Raw genomic sequence first — 17302 nt, forward strand, 5'->3', positions numbered from 1 at the left:
ATGAGGGTGGTATGAGGGCCCGACGTCCACAGGTGGGGGTTGTGCTTGCAGCCCAACACCGTGAAGGACGTTTGGCATTTGCCAGAGAACACCAAGATTGGCAAATTCGCCACTAGCAGCCTGTGCTGTTCACAGATAAAAGCAGGTTCACACTGAGCACATGTGTCAGATGTGACAGGGTCTGGAGACGCCGTGGAGAACGTTCTGCTTCCTGCAACATCCTCCAGCATGACCGGTTTGGCAGTGGGTCAGTAATGATGTGGGGTGGCATTTCTTTAGGGGGCCGCCCAGCCCTCCATGTGCTTGCCAGAGGTAGCCTGACTGCCATTAGGTACTGAGATGAGATCCTCAGACCCCTTGTGAGACCATATGCTGGTGCGGTTGGCCCTGGGTTCCTCCTAATGCAAGACTGCTAGACCTCACGTGGCTGGAGTGTGTCAGCAGTTCCTGCAAGTCGAAGGCATTGATGCTATTGTAAGAGGAGAATATGAATAAAATCCATTGTGTATTGTATAACTGTGACTCAAACCTCAAACTGCAAGTTGATACTTTTCTACTGTACAAGGGAGAGTTGAAACGTTGAACAATCACACGTTGTGCTCTGAGAAAGTGTGTACGTGTTGGGAAGCATCTAACTTCCTGATGTGCCATATTAGGTGATGAATTGTATACTGAAATTCAATAGGTAGATTATAAACCAAGCCATCATAGGATGGGGCGGTAGGTTAGGGTATAAAATAGAATGCAAATTTTGCTCTGGGTTCCTCCCATCTGCCAGGGTAGGAACCCGTTTCTGCAGAAATGCTACAATAAAACTGTTTTTCTTGGATCAATATCGAATCTTTGGTGGTCTTTCAAGCCCCCACCCCACAATTTTGGCGAGCCAGGCAGGAACCTCAACGGTGGTCTTCCAGAAGCCGGGGACTAGGTGAGTAGTGGCCACGACCTCCCGTTGAGAGGTGCCTCCTCCCCGAATTCTGGTCGGCTCCAGAGGCGACTGGAAATCCAGACGATCCTCGGAAACAGTGTTTTGCCGGCTGATAGTCTGGGACTATCGAAAAGAGAATAGAGGAAAGCCTGAGTTGGGGACGCCCACACATCCACTACCTCGGAGGTCTGGAGTGATCAGGTAAAACTTGTTTCTTTCGTTTGAAAAAGATTAGAGGAGGGAATCCTTAAACTCTCAGGAGAGAATCCAGCGCTTGCTGGAGGATCGGACTGGTTAGTCGAGTAAGGAAGTGATGGGAAAGGGACAGAGTAAGGGATTGGGGGATCCAGGAAGGGATTATCCGGAGTTAGAAACTGAATCAGATGGCAGGAAACCAATACCCACAGATTCGCCTTTGGGACAACTGCTCCAGCAGTGGTTCTCCCCGAATCTGAAACACTTTACGAAGGAGCTGGAGAAGAAACATATGATCTACCTTAGTAGAAACCGGTGGCCAAAATACCCTCTAATTGACCCTAAATTCCCATACCACTGGGCTGCGGACAGGGAGACCAGTATTTATTGGATAAATCAATTAAAAGAATACATAATTGGACATAAGATGAATTCACAATTACCATATATTGAGGTGTGGTTTCATGTAAATTTTGAGGGTCCTGACCCACCGGCAGGACAATATTGTGCAAAGCAGAACGAAGAGGGATCGGATGAATATTTGTATAAGACACATCCGTTGCCCCCTCCAATTCTGCAGGCTCCGGTAGCGCCTAACGCGCCGGTAGACCAAGCAGCGGCGATTCCTCTGCCGCCATCACCCCCTCCCTCTCAGCAGCCGCCCCCGTATAGACCGCTGCTGAGAGAACTGCGTCAACTTGAACAAAATGTAAAAAACTTGCCTTTTCCGGAACAACCTCAGGCATCTGCCTTTCCCCTCCGTGAAGTCCCGAATGGAGTAAATGCCCAGGGAAACGCGGTTTCAATGTATGCGGTGTTTCCAATTAAGGCAAGTGAACTACGGGACTTAAAAAAGACCCTTCCAAGACTTCACGAAAATGCCAATAATGTGTCAGAACAGTTAGAGTTGTTTTTGGGACCAAATGATTACATGTATCCGGAATTGATGTATGTTTTGGGACATCTATTCACCCCAGAAGAAAGGGATTTGATTAGACAAGGGGCAATAGAAGTCTGGCGCAGATCGCAACTGGGGATTGATAATGCGGTTGCTGGAGATGTGAAATTCCCATTGGCCACTCCTGATTGGGACATACAAAATGAGGAGCATAGATGGAATATGCGGGACCTTAAAACAATGATATTAAATGGCATCAAAATTACTGTGCCACAGGGGAGGAATTTAATCAAAGCCTTTGAAGTAACACAAGGCAAAGATGAATCCCCTGGTGACTATTGTACAAAGTTGAGGGAAAGTCTGGTAAAATACTCTGGAGTAGACCCAAGCACACCTGCGTTTGAATCCATGCTGAAAATGCAGTTTGTGACTGGGGCCTGGCCAGATATTCAGAAGAAAATTCAAAAATTAGATAATTGGGGCGCAGTTGGAATGACAGATCTCCTGAAAACTGCTCAACAAGTATTTGTTAACAGGGATACTGTGAAAACCAGACAGAAATCTCAAATGATGTTGGCTACAATGCAGGCTGCAGCTAAGAATGAGGTGAAGAAAAGCGTGGATTGTGTAAGCGGAGCAATGGGAGGCCAGGGTGAGAGAAGGCGAGGTGGAATGCAAGGAGGTTTCAGAGGAAGAGGAAGAGGTTTCAGAGGGATGGGAATGAGACAGCCTGGAATGGATAGAAGCTGCTTTAGGTGTGGGAAGGAAGGACACTTTGCGCGCGAGTGTCCTACCAACCAAAGGGAGAGGAGTTATGCATTGTATGATGATTAGGGCTGTTCCGGCTCCTTTAAGAGGACCTGCGGGGAGCCATTGGTAAACATTTCAGTGGGTCCTAACCATCAGGAACGGCTGTTCCTGATAGACACCGGCACAAGCCGGACTTCTGTGTGTGACCCGATAGAGGGTGCACATAGATCAAGGAAAGTGATAAAAGTAGTGGGGGTGAGTGGAAAATCACAGGATGTGAGGGTGTTTGAACAAATCAGACTGGAAATGAATGAAGTGGTGACTGAGGCTGAAGTGTTGTATATTCCTGATTCTGGAGTGAATTTGCTAGGAAGAGATCTGCTGCCTGCGTTTGGTATCCAGCTGTGGGATACCGGGAAGGGAGTAAGGATGTGTAAGATGACTGTGGAAGATGAGAGGGCAATTTCGGATGAGGTTTGGGCAGGAGAAGAGAAGGTAGGGCGAATGAACATTCAGCCAATCAAGATTCAAGTGCAGCCTGGGGTGACAAAGCTTTGGACATCACAATATCCAATGAGTAGAAGGGGGAGAGAGGGGTTGAAGCCTGTGATTGATAAATTGTTGAAACAGGGCATGTTGGAGCCTACTATGTCACCTTTTAATTCTCCAATGCTTGCTGTATTGAAGAAGGATGGGAAACATAGATTGGTTTTGGACTTGAGGAGGATCAATAGCATAGTGGTTCCCAGATTCCCGGTGGTTCCCGACCCCTATACTATCTTGGGACGAATCCCTCCTAAAGACAAATGGTTTACTGTGGTAGATCTGAAGGATGCTTTCTGGGCGTGCCCCCTTGAGGAAAGAAGTAGAGACCTGTTTGCATTTGAATGGGATGATCCTGAGAGTGGAAGGAAACAGCAACTAAGGTGGACAGTACTTCCCCAGGGATATACTGAGAGCCCTTTGTTGTTTGGACAGGCTTTGGAAGAGAAGTTAGTGTCTTTTGAAAAAGGGAAAGGGATCACGTTGATTCAGTATGTGGATGATTTGTTGCTGACTGGGAAGAAAGAGAAAGAGGTCAGAGCAACATCTGTGGCTTTGTTAAATTGGCTGAAGGAGCAAGGATTGACAGTTTCAAGGGAAAAGATCCAATTTGTGGAAAGGAAGGTGAAATATTTGGGGCATTATATTCAGCAGGGGGTGAGGTCCCTGGATCCTGAGAGGGTGAAAGGGATCATGAGCTTGGCTCCTCCCAGAAATAAGACAGAAGTCAGGAAAGCCCTTGGATTGCTGGGGTATTGCAGAGTCTGGGTGGACCAATACACTGTGTTAGCCCAATTCCTGCACAGGAAGTTGGTAGGGAAAGGAGAGAGTATAGAATGGTTAGAGGGAGATGATGAGAAGTGGGAGGATTTAAAGAAGGCACTGTCATCCGCACCGGTTTTGGCCTTGCCCAATTTGAAGCTCCCATTTCATCTGTATGTGTCAGCAGCCCAGGGAACGGCACTAGGAGTGTTGGCACAGAAGAGGGGGGGGGCAGTACCAGCCCATCGCCTTTCTGAGCAAAATTCTGGAGCCGGTAGTAAGTGGGTGGCGAATCTGTGTGCAGGCTGTGGCGGATACAGCTATGTTGGTAGTAGAGAGCAATAAATTAACCTTTGGAGGGGCCCTGGTGGTGCATTCTCCTCATCAGGTTACTTCTGTGCTAAGTCAGTTGGCAACAACTTGGATGACAGAAGGACGGATTCTCAAATATGAGGCCATTTTGAGAACCAGTCCTGATGTAGTGATTGGGACAGATAGGAATCTGAACCCAGCCAAATTTTTAGAAGGAAGAAGGCAGGAATGGGAGGCTGAAGACCATGATTGTTTGTTGCAAGTAGATTTGATGACAAAGGTGAGGGAGGATCTGGAAGAGACTCCTTTGAAAGATGGGGAGAGATGGTTTGTGGATGGATCAAGTAGGGTTGAAGAAGGAAAAAGGAAGTCAGGATTTGCAGTTGTGACAGGAGAAGGGGAGGTCATAGAAAAAGGCTCCCTTCCTTCTTCATGGTCTGCACAAAAGTGCGAGTTGTTTGCTTTGAAGAGAGCCTTGGAATTGGCTGAAGGAATTGATGTGACAATTTGGACTGATTCCAAATATGCCTGGGATGTGGTCCATACCTTTGGTAAGATCTGGCAGGAGAGGGGTTTTATCAGGGCTGATGGGAAACAAGTTGAACAATTACAGCTTGTGGAACAGGTTCTGTAGGCCCTGCAACTGCCAAATCAAGTGTCAATAGTACATGTGAATGCTCATCAGAAAGGGGTATTCCCAGAGGTAGTTGGAAACAGGTGGGCAGACAAATGGACAAAAGAAGCGGCAGGGGAGGTGGAACTGGTAATGGTATCAATTCCCTTGTTGGAAGTAGAAGAGGATGAGAATTGGAAGCCAGAGGGGAAAGAGAAAGACGAGTTGGAAGGAGAAGGGTGCATACTAACAGAGGATGGGTGGAAAACATCAGAAGGGGTGAAAATCGTCCCCAGGGATGTAATGAGGGGAATTCTAGAAAAAGTACACAAAGGGGGTGTTGTATTGGTCTAGACGGACACACCAGGCAGACACAGGAGCTGAAGAATAACGTTTCTTTATTTGAAGCAGTAACAGATTAACGTGGCTGCCCAGCTGGGCTGGCAGCCGGCTGGCTGGAGCCGGAGCCCCAACTGCCCCTCGCTGATGCCGTTTGACAGCTCCTTATATAGTCTGCTGTCAAACGGCACCAACCAATGGGAACAGTAAGATGGTCCCGCTCATAATGCGGACCAGGTTGAAGACTTAGCTAGTCAGGGACACAACACCCCTTTCCCTAGCTAAGGACACGCGCTGCCCAGCCTTTTGGGAATACAATGGTATAACCAGGAAATTGAACTAGTGAGGAAATTGAACTAGTGGCCAGGGACGAGCACCTGGCCTGGGAAGGAGACCCTGACAAACGTGGCAAGCAACCCTGCCCAGGTGACCTCCCGCCTGTGGCGGAGTAAGGGCCCCCACATCCCAAGGGTTGTGGGTCAAATACTGACAGCTGCCTGCCTTGGAACCAACGCTGCAGAGATGGCAGGTCTAGCTGTGGCTTGCACAAAAAATGGCACCCCACCTGTCACAAGGCAGGAGCCTGAGAAGGGGAACCAGATAAGATGGTGAATAAACCTGTCTGGTGACTGCCTGCATGGGGTAGGGCAGAGGTGCCTGAACCCTAAGGCTGGAGGCTCGTTGTGCTCTCCTGGCCCCCTTGGGACAAGAACATCCAACCTCCCACCTACCTAGCTTTCGCCCCCTGGGGAGTGTAGTGCTAATGCCCCGCTGATGCCGTTTGACAGCTCCTTATATAGTCTGCTGTCAAACGGCACCAACCAATGGGAACAGTAAGATGGTCCCGCTCATAATGCGGACCAGGTTGAAGACTTAGCTAGTCAGGGACACAACAGGGGGACACTGGGGAACAGAGGCATTGGTGATGGCTGTAAAACCACATTTCTGGAGCCCCAAAATGTGGACATTAGCTCAGATCATTTGCTGGAAGTGCTTGATCTGCCTTAAGGTAAACAAAAAGGCAGCAAGGAAGAAAGAAATGGGGGGAAGGCCTTTGGTTAGTTGGCTGTTTCAAAGGACTCAGATCGATTTCACAGAGCTCCCAGAAAAGGGGGGATGGAAGTACTTATTGGTGGTTAAAGATCAATTAACAGGATGGGTAGAGGCATATCCCACCAGAAGGGCAACAGCCCCCACAGTAACCAAGATCCTGTTAGAACAAATTATCCCCAGATATGGCATGATGGAAGCAATTGATTCGGATAGAGGAACACACTTTACACAAAAGGTTTTGCAGTCAGTGATGGCTGCGATTGGGGTGAAATGGGATTTGCACACTCCTTCACATCCCGAGTCCAGTGGCCGGGTGGAGAGAGCTAATGGCAAGTTGAAGAAACACCTGACCAAGCTCCAATTGGAAAATGGATTGCCTTGGACAAAGAATCTGCCCCTGGCACTCCTTAGAATTAGAACATGCCCAAGGAAAGACACAGGGGTCTCTCCTTTTGAAATGTTAATGGGGCGACCCTATCTGGTCAGATTGGGAAATCCTATACCTGAATTTAAAGATTTGTTTCTGAGAAAATATTTGCAGACACTGTCCAGGTCTTTGTTTTCTCTTCATAAACAGGGATTGTTGGCCCAACGACCACCACTTGCGGGAAGCAAACACCCCTATGAAGTTGGAGATTGGATCCTAGTAAAGACTTGGAGAAGTGAGAAGCTGCAACCTAGCTGGGAAGGCCCGTACCAGGTGCTGTTGACAACTGAATCTGCAGTTCGCACTCGAGAAGGAGGCTGGACGCATTACAGCAGAGTCAAGAAGGCACCAGATCCAAATTCTAAGTGGAGGGCAGTTCCAGTGGATGGTCAGCCGCTGAAGCTCACCTTAAAAAGATGAAGAAGATTGGACCCTGGACTGAGCTAACCACCTTGACGATAGTACTGATGATTGCATCAGGAGGACAGACTCAATATATTGGACCAGCTGGAGACTTGGGGACAGATTTATGGGATGACAATACATATATGAAGGATTTGAAGAAGGTATCACAAGCATTGAACATAACTAACTGCTGGATGTGCATGAACATGCCAGGGAAGACAGGGGAGGGTTTAACATTGCATGCAATCCCACTAAGTCAACAGGATTTGAAACCAACGGGAAATGAAATTGAGAAGGCTCCTATGGAAAGAAACATAACCAGGAAGGTATTTGTCCATTTGAGAGAAAAAGCATATGCGTGTTTCAGGAGAAATGTATCCAAAGGAGTGGATTTGGGTGATTGGGGAAAATGCAACAAAACTTTTGATATGCCTTCATCTTGTAGTAACCACAGTTATTCTAACACTTATCAGAAATTGAGTTATTTTAATCAGAACCAATACCAGATATGTATGTATTTTGAAGATATAATCAATTGGACTCGGACTTCGAATCAAACGTACGCCATGGAAAATTTTAGGTGGGTGTTGTGTGGGAAACATGCGTATAGAAAAATGCCACCATATTGGAGTGGGATTTGTACCATGGGATACGTGATACCAGTAATATATAAATTGAATACCTCACCCCAGGGACGGATTCGGAACAAAAGAGAAATCAGTTCAGGACTAACGCTGGGGGGAAGGTTGAAAACACAGATAGCACAGGGAGTGCTGGCACCATTGGGAGTAGCCATGAATTATAGAGATTTACATATCCTGAATAACTTTACAGTAGCCATGTTTAATGATACTATCAAGACAATCAAAATGCTGAACACGGAACTTTCTGAAGTTAGAAAAGTGGCTTTGCAAAATAGATATGCATTAGACATTGTATTAGCTGCAAAAGGGTGTGTGTGTGCTTTGATTCATTCGCATTGCTGTGTATATATCCATGATTTCCAACCCAATATTACAAAAACAGTGCAAATGATGGAGGAACGCATTCATTCTAATCCATTATTACAAGGAGGTGATTCCTCATTGCCAGATCTGTGGGGGGCATTATGGTCTTGGCTTCCCAGCACTGCTTGGTTGAGATCTAAAATCATGGGAATTATATTAATTATTATATGCTGTGTGATGTTGTGTTGTTGTGTTCAGTGTCTCCCTGGTGTAATAGCAATGTGTGGAAGATTGGGGAAAACTGTAGGTTCAAGATTTGGGAAGCAGGAGGAAGAACCTCTGATGATGTTTCAGAAGGCTCTGAAAGAGGCTGGGGATCTGTTGCTTGAGTTTGAGTCAAGAGTGTAAAAAGAAAAGGGGGGAATTGTAAGAGGAGAATATGAATAAAATCCATTGTGTATTGTGTAACTGTGACTCAAACCTCAAACTGCAAGTTGATACTTTTCTACTGTACAAGGGAGAGTTGAAATGTTGAACAATCACACGTTGTGCTCTGAGAAAGTGTGTACGTGTTGGGAAGCATCTAACTTCCTGATGTGCCATATTAGGTGATGAATTGTATACTGAAATTCAATAGGTAGATTGTAAACCAAGCCATCATAGGATGGGGCGGTAGGTTAGGGTATAAAATAAAATGCAAATTTTGCTCTGGGTTCCTCCCATCTGCCAGGGTAGGAACCCGTTTCTGCAGAAATGCTACAATAAAACTGTTTTCCTTGGATCAATATCGAATCTTTGGTGGTCTTTCAAGCCCCCACCCCACACTATGGACTGGCCTGCCCGTTCCCCAGACCTGAATCCAACTGAGCACATCTGGGACATGTCTTGCTCCATCCACCAATGCCACCTTGCACCACAGACTGTCCAGGAGTTGGGGGATGCTTTAGTCCAGGTGTGGGAGGAGATCCCTCAGGAGACCATCCACCTCCTCATCAGGAGCATGCCCAGGCATTGTAGGGAGGTCATACAGGCACGTGGAGGCCACACACACTACTGAGCCTCATTTTGACTTGTTTTAAGGACATTACATCAAATTGGATCAGCCTGTAGTGTTTTTTCCCACTTAAATTCTGGGTGTAACTCCAAATCCAGACCTCCATGGGTTGCTAAATTTGATTTCCATGGATAATTTTTGTGTGATTTTGTTGTCAGCACATTCAACTATGTAATGAACAAAGTATTTAATAAGAATATTTCATTCATTCAGATCTAGGATGTCTTATTTTTGTGTTCCCTTTATTTTTTTGAGCAGTGTATAAGGAGAAAAAGAAAGGCATTTGCTTAAGTGAAAGGGCAGAACAGAGGGTATGGCTGATACTTATGAGTTTAATTTGGCCCTAAATAGGTAGTATTTCTTCCTTATACTAAGTTCAGGAGAAATAGTAGTATGCAAATAATATTGATCTAACCTTACTCTACTATGATGGTTAACTTCAGTAGAAGAAACTTATCAGCTTCTTAGAATTGCAAAAAAGAAAACAACTATAAAATGTTCCTCATAGGAATACTTTAAATATAGTTATGAAAGTTGCATAGTTAATGAAGGACAAGAAAGCGCATCGCAATATCTACTTAGTAACTATATGCATAATGATATATAAAGGTATAAAACAGCCAATATAGTCAGACATTGATGGGAAAGATTAAACAGCCACAGCTGAATACCTCTAACTATTAAGAGAGACAGTATGAAAGTCAGATCCTCTCTTAGATTAAAATTTCCTTTTTTTCCATTTCCTTTATGATACTACTTGGAAAGGGTGAATTAAAGAGAAATGCCATTCAAGCAACGTGTGATTAAACCAAAAGAAGCATATCTGGATATAAGTGGTCATTTTTCATTGTAATTTTTAAAGATTAAGCTGAGATGCAATTTTTAAAAACTCACTCAACCCAGTGAGAATGGCCTATTAATATATTCATTCATTGCCTTCAAGATAAGGTGAAATACAGTTTCAGGTTTCCAAGCAAAAACAGTTCTTTTTGCAAAGTCCTTCTGTGAAGGTGAAGGTTGGATAAATCTGCAAATGGAAGGTTTGGTTCTTCATTGCATCTCTCATGTATTTTCCTTCCCAGTGTCTTTCATTGTCTTGGCAATATGGCTGTGACATATCAGTCATTTTCTTGCACCTTTGAGTATTTCCCTTGTGAGACTATTAATACTACAGCAGCTCTGGACAGCGAGACCACATGTGTTCCAATACACTATTAGGAAGGGAATCCCTGCTTTTGTCATAGAAGCACTAGACAAGCCTAGAACCAAAGCTCATAAAATAAATTGCAGCATATATTCTGCCGAGAAGAGGATACAGTAATATCCATGGATGTTTCCTGGGGAGCAAGTCATGTGCATTGAACTTTCTATTAGAGGCAAAAAATACTGCCTGGCAATGCAATCTTCGCTATCTTAAAGGTCAAGGAGGTAAATCCCTTCCTCACCATTATTCTTGGAGGCTGGCTGGACACATACAGTTGCTATTCTGCTGAATTCCACATCCATTACTTTCACTTCAGGCCTTTCTGAAGATTCTTCATAGACTCCAAAAAAAAAAAAAAAAAAAAGATGTTGCAGACAAAAGTCCTGCTAATCAGTCTTCTGTGGGACAACGTGAAAACATCCATCTCTGTTAACCCTTTACCTTTTTAATCCTACGATGTTTGTCTGCATATACTCCGATGATCCTTAAGCTCAGTTTATCATTCACCTTGATGTTCCACTCAATTTTTTTTCTATACCCAGTTTGTCAACTTTCACATATTTTTTCAGCTTTCCTTAAGATAAACATTGTTTGTAAGCCACCCACAGCCACTGAGAGCAAATAAATCTTCTAAACAAACGAACAAACAAACAAGCAAACATATTTTCATTTCTTTAGTTACTTTTTTATTCCATCACAGATTTGGTTGACAGAAAACCTTCTTTCCAACACCTTTTCTCTTTAATCTTCACAGGCAAATTTGAAGTGAGAATTGATCAATGCTCATCAAAATATTATGAATTTCAGGGCACTTCTGGAAAAAAAATCCGCTCAATTTGGGATAAAGCTGTATCTCTGAGTTAATAAAGCATTCTTATCCTTTTAAAAGAAAATACTCCATGAACATATGAAAGAAACAGCTTATTTAAAAGAACAATGAATTATTTCTTTTTATTGTATATGTACACACACAGACACACACACTAACCGGTTCTGTGGGTATGGCCTAATTTCTTGGTGTGACTTGGTGGTCATGTGACTGGCTGGGCATGCCTTGTATGTAAACATTAGAAATATTTATATAAATATTGAATTTTTTTATAAAAAAAGAGCAACTTTTACCCAAAATTAGGCAAAGCAGGCAGGCAGATTGAGTTGCTCACAGAATCACAGATTCATTCAGAGATCTATCTTTCTGCCATCGGCTAGCTCAGTCTGTCACATAAAATTTGCTTGCAAGCAAACTCACAAAATTAACTCACAGCACACCATGTATGTAAATATTGTTTGTTTTTTTTTTATAGAAAAAGAGCAACTTTTACCCAAAATCAGGCAAAGCAGGCAGGCAGATTGAGTTGCTCACAGAATCACAGATTCTGTGTTTCTGCCATCAGCTAGCTCAGTCTGCTTCAGTCCTAAGGAAGATTTGGCTCATCTAAAGATTAGCTAGAAAGCAAGAAATCCAATTATTTCCTTCTTTCTAGCCAGTCTAAATCTCCCAGCACAGCAGAAGAGCTGATGGTTGGAAAAAGGAAAAATAGCAATTTAGCAGGCAAGTTTGCCGGGTAAGGAATGAGTGGGCAGAGAGAGTTCCCGATGGCTATGTGGGCGGCGCAGCCTTGTAGTTCCTATGCAGCCTGGATTAGTTGCTTTGGGGGGTGCTCTGGGGGTGACATTTCTCTGTGGACCACCAACATTTTCTCACGGACCACCAGTGGGCCGCGGTCCATCAGTTGGCGACCGCTGCTTTAGAATAACTATGCAAGCCTTCCAAGGGATGCAGCTGCTTTTCATGCTAATATTTATTAAATATAATGTATCTTTTAAATGCCTGGTACTGCTTTGGAAAAAGCATACCACACAATGAGATAGGCATTGATTCAATGTTTCGGTCAAGAAACAAAACCAAGCCCTGTTCAATTTGCAAGTACCATCCATATAACCTGGAAACTAAAATTAACCTTCAAAATAAAAACCCTGCCTCAAAATCAAAGTAATAACCATTTAAAATTATAGGTTGCTCCTTACAGCCCCATACTGAACATTCTTTCAATCCATATAGTATCATAATTTGCATTGTCCTAAGGCTTTCAGATGTTTTTGACCTTGCAACTTTATTAGAGGACAATTAAGAGTAGTGACAGTTAGATTCTCCTAGTTTTGTTTCTTCTTCCACACAGCATCATTAAGCAATGGGTACTATCATCAATCACTCTCCTTAAAGACTTTAGCAATTGGAGCAGGGACCTGGGACAGAAAAAATAGTCACCTTTCACATTATCCAAATTACAAGCCACCGATATGGAAGTCTCTGAATGGCACTTTACAAAGCAGGAGTCAGGGGTTTACATGACCAGACACCTCTGTAGAAACCAGTATCAGGTTTTTCCCGCAGCCCAAATCCAAATGAAGAGCTGAGCTCAGTGAACTGAGGGATTGTGAAGTAGCAATAGCAATAGCACTTAGACCTGTATTCAGGGGTAGGCTTCAAAAATTTTAGCAAAGGGTTCTCTGCCTGGTTGCTGGGTGGGTGTGGCAATGGTGGGTGTGGCCTAGTCAGCCTTCTGCACCACGATGGGGGGGGGGTCATTTTTGTCCTCCCTGGGCTCCGGAGGCTTTCCTCAAACCTCCAGGAGGGCAAAAATGGCCTCCCCACTGGGCTCCGGAGGTTCTCTGGAAGCAGGAAACAGGCCCATTTCCAGTCTTCCTGAACTTGTGGAAGGCCTGTTTTTCACCCTTCCTGAGCCTCCACATGCACCCTGCATTTACCTGCATCCGAAACAGGCTGCGTGGGGACTCATGGGAAGGGAGGGGTGGGAGGGATGGGAGGCCAGCCAGGAGTTGGATTTGGGGGTTCTCCGAATTGCACAGAATCTTAGCTAGGGGATCTCCCGAACCCCTGGTAACCCCCAGCAGCCCATCCCTGCTTGTATACCACCCCATAGTGCTTTACAGTTCTCCCTGAGAGGTTTACAGTGTCAGCCTATTACCCCGAATCTGAGTCTTCATCTTAGCAAACTCGAAAGAATGAAAGGCGGGGTCAACCTTGAAACGGTCAGGATCAAACTCCTGGCAGGGGGTAGAATTAGCCTGCAGTTCTGCATTGTAACCACTGCGCCATCAGAACTCAAGGAAATCCCCACAACAGTCTTCATTAGGAATATGGTAACTGCCAATCATTTATTGTGTCATCACTAAGATTGTGAATTAGGCATTACTGACTGTTTCTTCATCAATGAGTGTTAGGATAAGATTTTTAAAAATGCACCTTTTAAACTAGAACGGCTAAAGACAAATATAGACTGCTTTCACAGCATGGTGGTAATGAGTCAAAATCTGTACCATGATAACATATCCTCTAAAAACAGTTAGAGGGGTGTCTCTGCACTACAGTAAGTGAATTGTGTGAAAAAGTCATACGAGACTACTAAATATGTTGAAGCTATCTTTCAGGTAATGATTTTGGTATGTGTTTCAGAAAAAGGCTGAATAACTCTATCCAGAGTAAGAAAAACAGCTCTCTAGGGAAGTCACAATCAGAAGAGTAGACAGAAGATGTATGTGATCACCCAGGGCATGGCACAAAGGCAACACAGTCAAATAAGCAATAACAGTCCCTTTTTATCTCCAACTTTGCCCCCAATGTCCAGGTTACCTTCGGCTGGAGAAAAACTCTCCCAAGGACAGCCTTTAACTGTAGAAAATTCAGTCCAAAACAAGGTACACACAAACTGTAACTTAAAATCCAAACAAACCAAACTGAAATAATCAGCTTGACAGGGCAGGAGAAGGAATTGCAGACTTGAAAGCATGGCAAAACTCACACAGTTGGGAAGATGCCCAGAAACATAGATAAGCCACGATGATACAAGATAAATTCATGTTTGCTCCCAACAGCTTGCTGCGCACAGCTTCCATTTTTATACAGTGTTCCCAGCTGAAACTAATGAAGGGAATCAGGGCCCTTTCCTCCCCCATAAGCCATACAACCCACATTGCTCTCTTCTGTGTTCCTTCCTGCGTGCCCTAGGATAAAGAGGGCCTGGGCCTGGGTCTTGCTCTGAATTCCCTCTCCCTTGCTCTACCTCTTCCCTGCTCTGCCCAGCCAGACTTTGCCCTTCTCCAGTTTCCTCCACAGCCAACGGAGCCACACTCCCACTCCCTGTCAGCTGTTCAGCTTCCGCCTCTGAATCAGATTCCAACTAGGGCATGACACTGTAAGAAAGGATTTTGGGGGTGGTGGGAAAGTTATATATTTAATTTTCAGTTCTCTTTTTCCCCCTGTTACCTTAGTTTATTCCACACCCTGAAAATCTGAAAGAGTTCTCATTATATCTTCAAGAGAAAGTAAGGCCAAGGAAAATCAGCTGAATTATTATAAAATCGTCATTCTTCATCATTCTAACCATTGTTTATCCACTGCAGGGTGAAGGCCTCTTCTCCATGTTTCCAACCAATATGGTTCTGAGCTTTCTTTTGCCAATTGGACCCGCAATATTTGCTGATGTCGTCAATCCATCTTGTTTTAGGTCTCTTTCATGGATGCTTTTTATCAAGTGGGATGCATTTTATGACTGCCTTGCCTCTCCACCTGCCATCAGTTCTTCTTATGTGCCCATTTCCCATTTCCATTGCAATTCTTTTACTCTCTTGATGATATCGTATACTTTTGGTTGTCCTCTAATCCATGTTCGGGCTTTTCTAGCTTGTCTTGTAATGTTCAGCATGTATCTTTCCATGGCTCTTTTGTGCCATTTGTAGTTTTTGTATCGAGTGTGAGCAGAGGTGGTATTCAGCAGGTTCTGACCAGTTCTGGAGAACTGGTGGTGGAAATTTTTGATAGTTCAGAGAACCAGCAAATACCACCTCTGACTGGTCTCACCCCCATCTATTCTCTGCCTCCTGAGTCCCAGATGATTGACTGGACCTTCTTTTGTTGTCCTGCACAGGAGAATGGAGCTGGAAAGCAGGTTAGTGGTGTGGGGAGGGAATGGGATTTTGTAGTAACCTTCCCCCAGGAGTGGGGAGGGAATGGAGATTTTAACCTGCTATGCCCACCAAGCTACGCCACGCCCACCAAGCCATGCCATGCCCACCAAGCCATGCCCACAGAACCAGGAGTAAAAAAAATTGAATCCCATCAGTGATTGTGAGGTTAGTGTCCATGTTTCACCAGCATGAAACATAGAGCAGGTAGCACACACTGATCAAAAACTTTTCTCTTCAGTCATAGAGGGAGGTTATCGTTGAAAATAAATAATAAATATTTTATTATAAAATACAAGAACTCAGCTCAGCTAAATACTTGATTCCATAAGACAGATTCAATGAATTTATTTGATGATGTTTATTTTAGCTGACTTCACTTGTGTTTTGACTTTTTTTTTTATCTCTTCTTGGTTGCTTGCTTCAGTAGACAAATGGTTTATTTTTGATTTTTTTCCTTTATTTTTTTATGTTGGCAATCTAACCACTCTCATTTCTTTCTTCGATATCTTTGCTGTGCTTTCCACTCTATAATCTTTGGTAGGGAGAATGGAAAAGCCCCACAGCCCGCCCCCCACAAAACATACATAAGTTTGTGTCAAACTTTAAATCCAATGAAGGTTGAGCAGTTTTAAAATCAGACGCAATGTGCTTGCCCAACCATAGCTCAAACTTAAGCCTTTTCTTACAGTTTTTTGAAGAAAGTATTTTAAGACATATCCGTCACTTTAGACAGATTTATGCACAAGATGATGTGGTGGGCTGCTGTTAAAATTATTCAGCGTTATACACCACTGCACTCAAATTTCAACTATTTTTCCTTGGATCATTATGTAAACCATGAAATATTGCCCACATTTTCAGAATGCCCACTATATTAGGAACTCGGTGTTGTACCTTTTGCACAATGATATTCTGAAGCTTAAAAAACAGAATTTTCTCTATAAGTGAGACTGGAAACCTCCACTTATTTACCTGGGAAAAAAAGTCTGATTAAACATTCTGGCACCTTATGCTAAGGAGATGAGCATCAGAAAATAACATCTTGCATTTTAGAATTAGAAAAACACTGTGGAACAAGGTCAATAAAAGTAGCATATTTTTTTGTAAGATAACATTCCATTGCTTGATAGAAAGCAAAATACGGAATCTTGGTTAGACTCCACGCTTCTCAATTTTGGCCTGGAAAACCAAGGAAATGGAATCTTGGTTTATGGTTTTCTTATATATTATCATCAGTCATAGCTCTGAATTTCCTAACCTTATGAGGTAATCTTAACACCTGGATCTGTGCAGATCCTTTGAAAGAGGTGCTTCTGGATGGCAGGTGCACATATAACAGAATAACAGAATGACACCATGACTGCTTGGGATTACCTGAGCAAATGATTCGATACCTAGAATCATCCAATGAGTTTCCATATTTCTGCAAATTATGCATATCCAAACTAGATCTGTCTAAAAGAGATGATACCGCCGAAACCATCAAAACTTCCCCAAACATTGAAACCATTGAAACATCCTCAACCATCGAAACCATTAAAACATCCTCAACACCATATTAGCATCCTGGACGCCGTAAAGAAAGAATAACCAACCTTGAAAAAAAAAGACACAACACAAAAACCTGAACATCAAATAGCCACAAACCACATCTTCACCCAACAACCACAATCCAATCCAAAACCCAATCCGCAAATAAATGCAACCCAGACAAATATTGATATCCCAATCCTCATCAGAGAAGCTGTTGAGCGTGAACGGAAACGTCCAAACGCCATCTTATTTGGACTAGAAGACAGCATTGTCAATGATGACATCACAACTGTCCGAAACATCATCAGAGATTACCAAGCATCAACCATCTCCGGTGATGAAATACTTGA

The 17302-nt window shown here is 43.6% G+C and overlaps 2 protein-coding genes across 2 annotated transcripts; both read left to right on the forward strand.

The window, feature by feature from the left end:
• Window positions 1–864: 864 nt before the first annotated feature.
• On the forward strand, window positions 865–8944 carry LOC148133023 (syncytin-B-like). The gene is made up of 2 exons (XM_087947348.1): window positions 865–1129; window positions 6971–8944. The coding sequence occupies exon 2, from the start codon at window positions 7237–7239 to the stop codon at window positions 8578–8580; it is 1344 nt and encodes a 447-aa protein (XP_087803474.1). The 5' UTR covers window positions 865–1129; window positions 6971–7236; the 3' UTR covers window positions 8581–8944.
• On the forward strand, window positions 1125–4119 carry LOC148133024 (uncharacterized). Its single transcript, XM_087947343.1, has 2 exons — window positions 1125–3938; window positions 4051–4119. The coding sequence occupies exon 1, from the start codon at window positions 1242–1244 to the stop codon at window positions 2853–2855; it is 1614 nt and encodes a 537-aa protein (XP_087803469.1). The 5' UTR covers window positions 1125–1241; the 3' UTR covers window positions 2856–3938; window positions 4051–4119.
• Window positions 8945–17302: the final 8358 nt, after the last annotated feature.

The sequence above is a fragment of the Notechis scutatus genome, chromosome 1 (assembly GCF_049901735.1).
Source record: "Notechis scutatus isolate UNSWTSFEM ecotype Mainland chromosome 1, rNotScu1.2, whole genome shotgun sequence".
Classification (NCBI taxonomy): Eukaryota; Metazoa; Chordata; class Lepidosauria; order Squamata; family Elapidae; genus Notechis; species Notechis scutatus.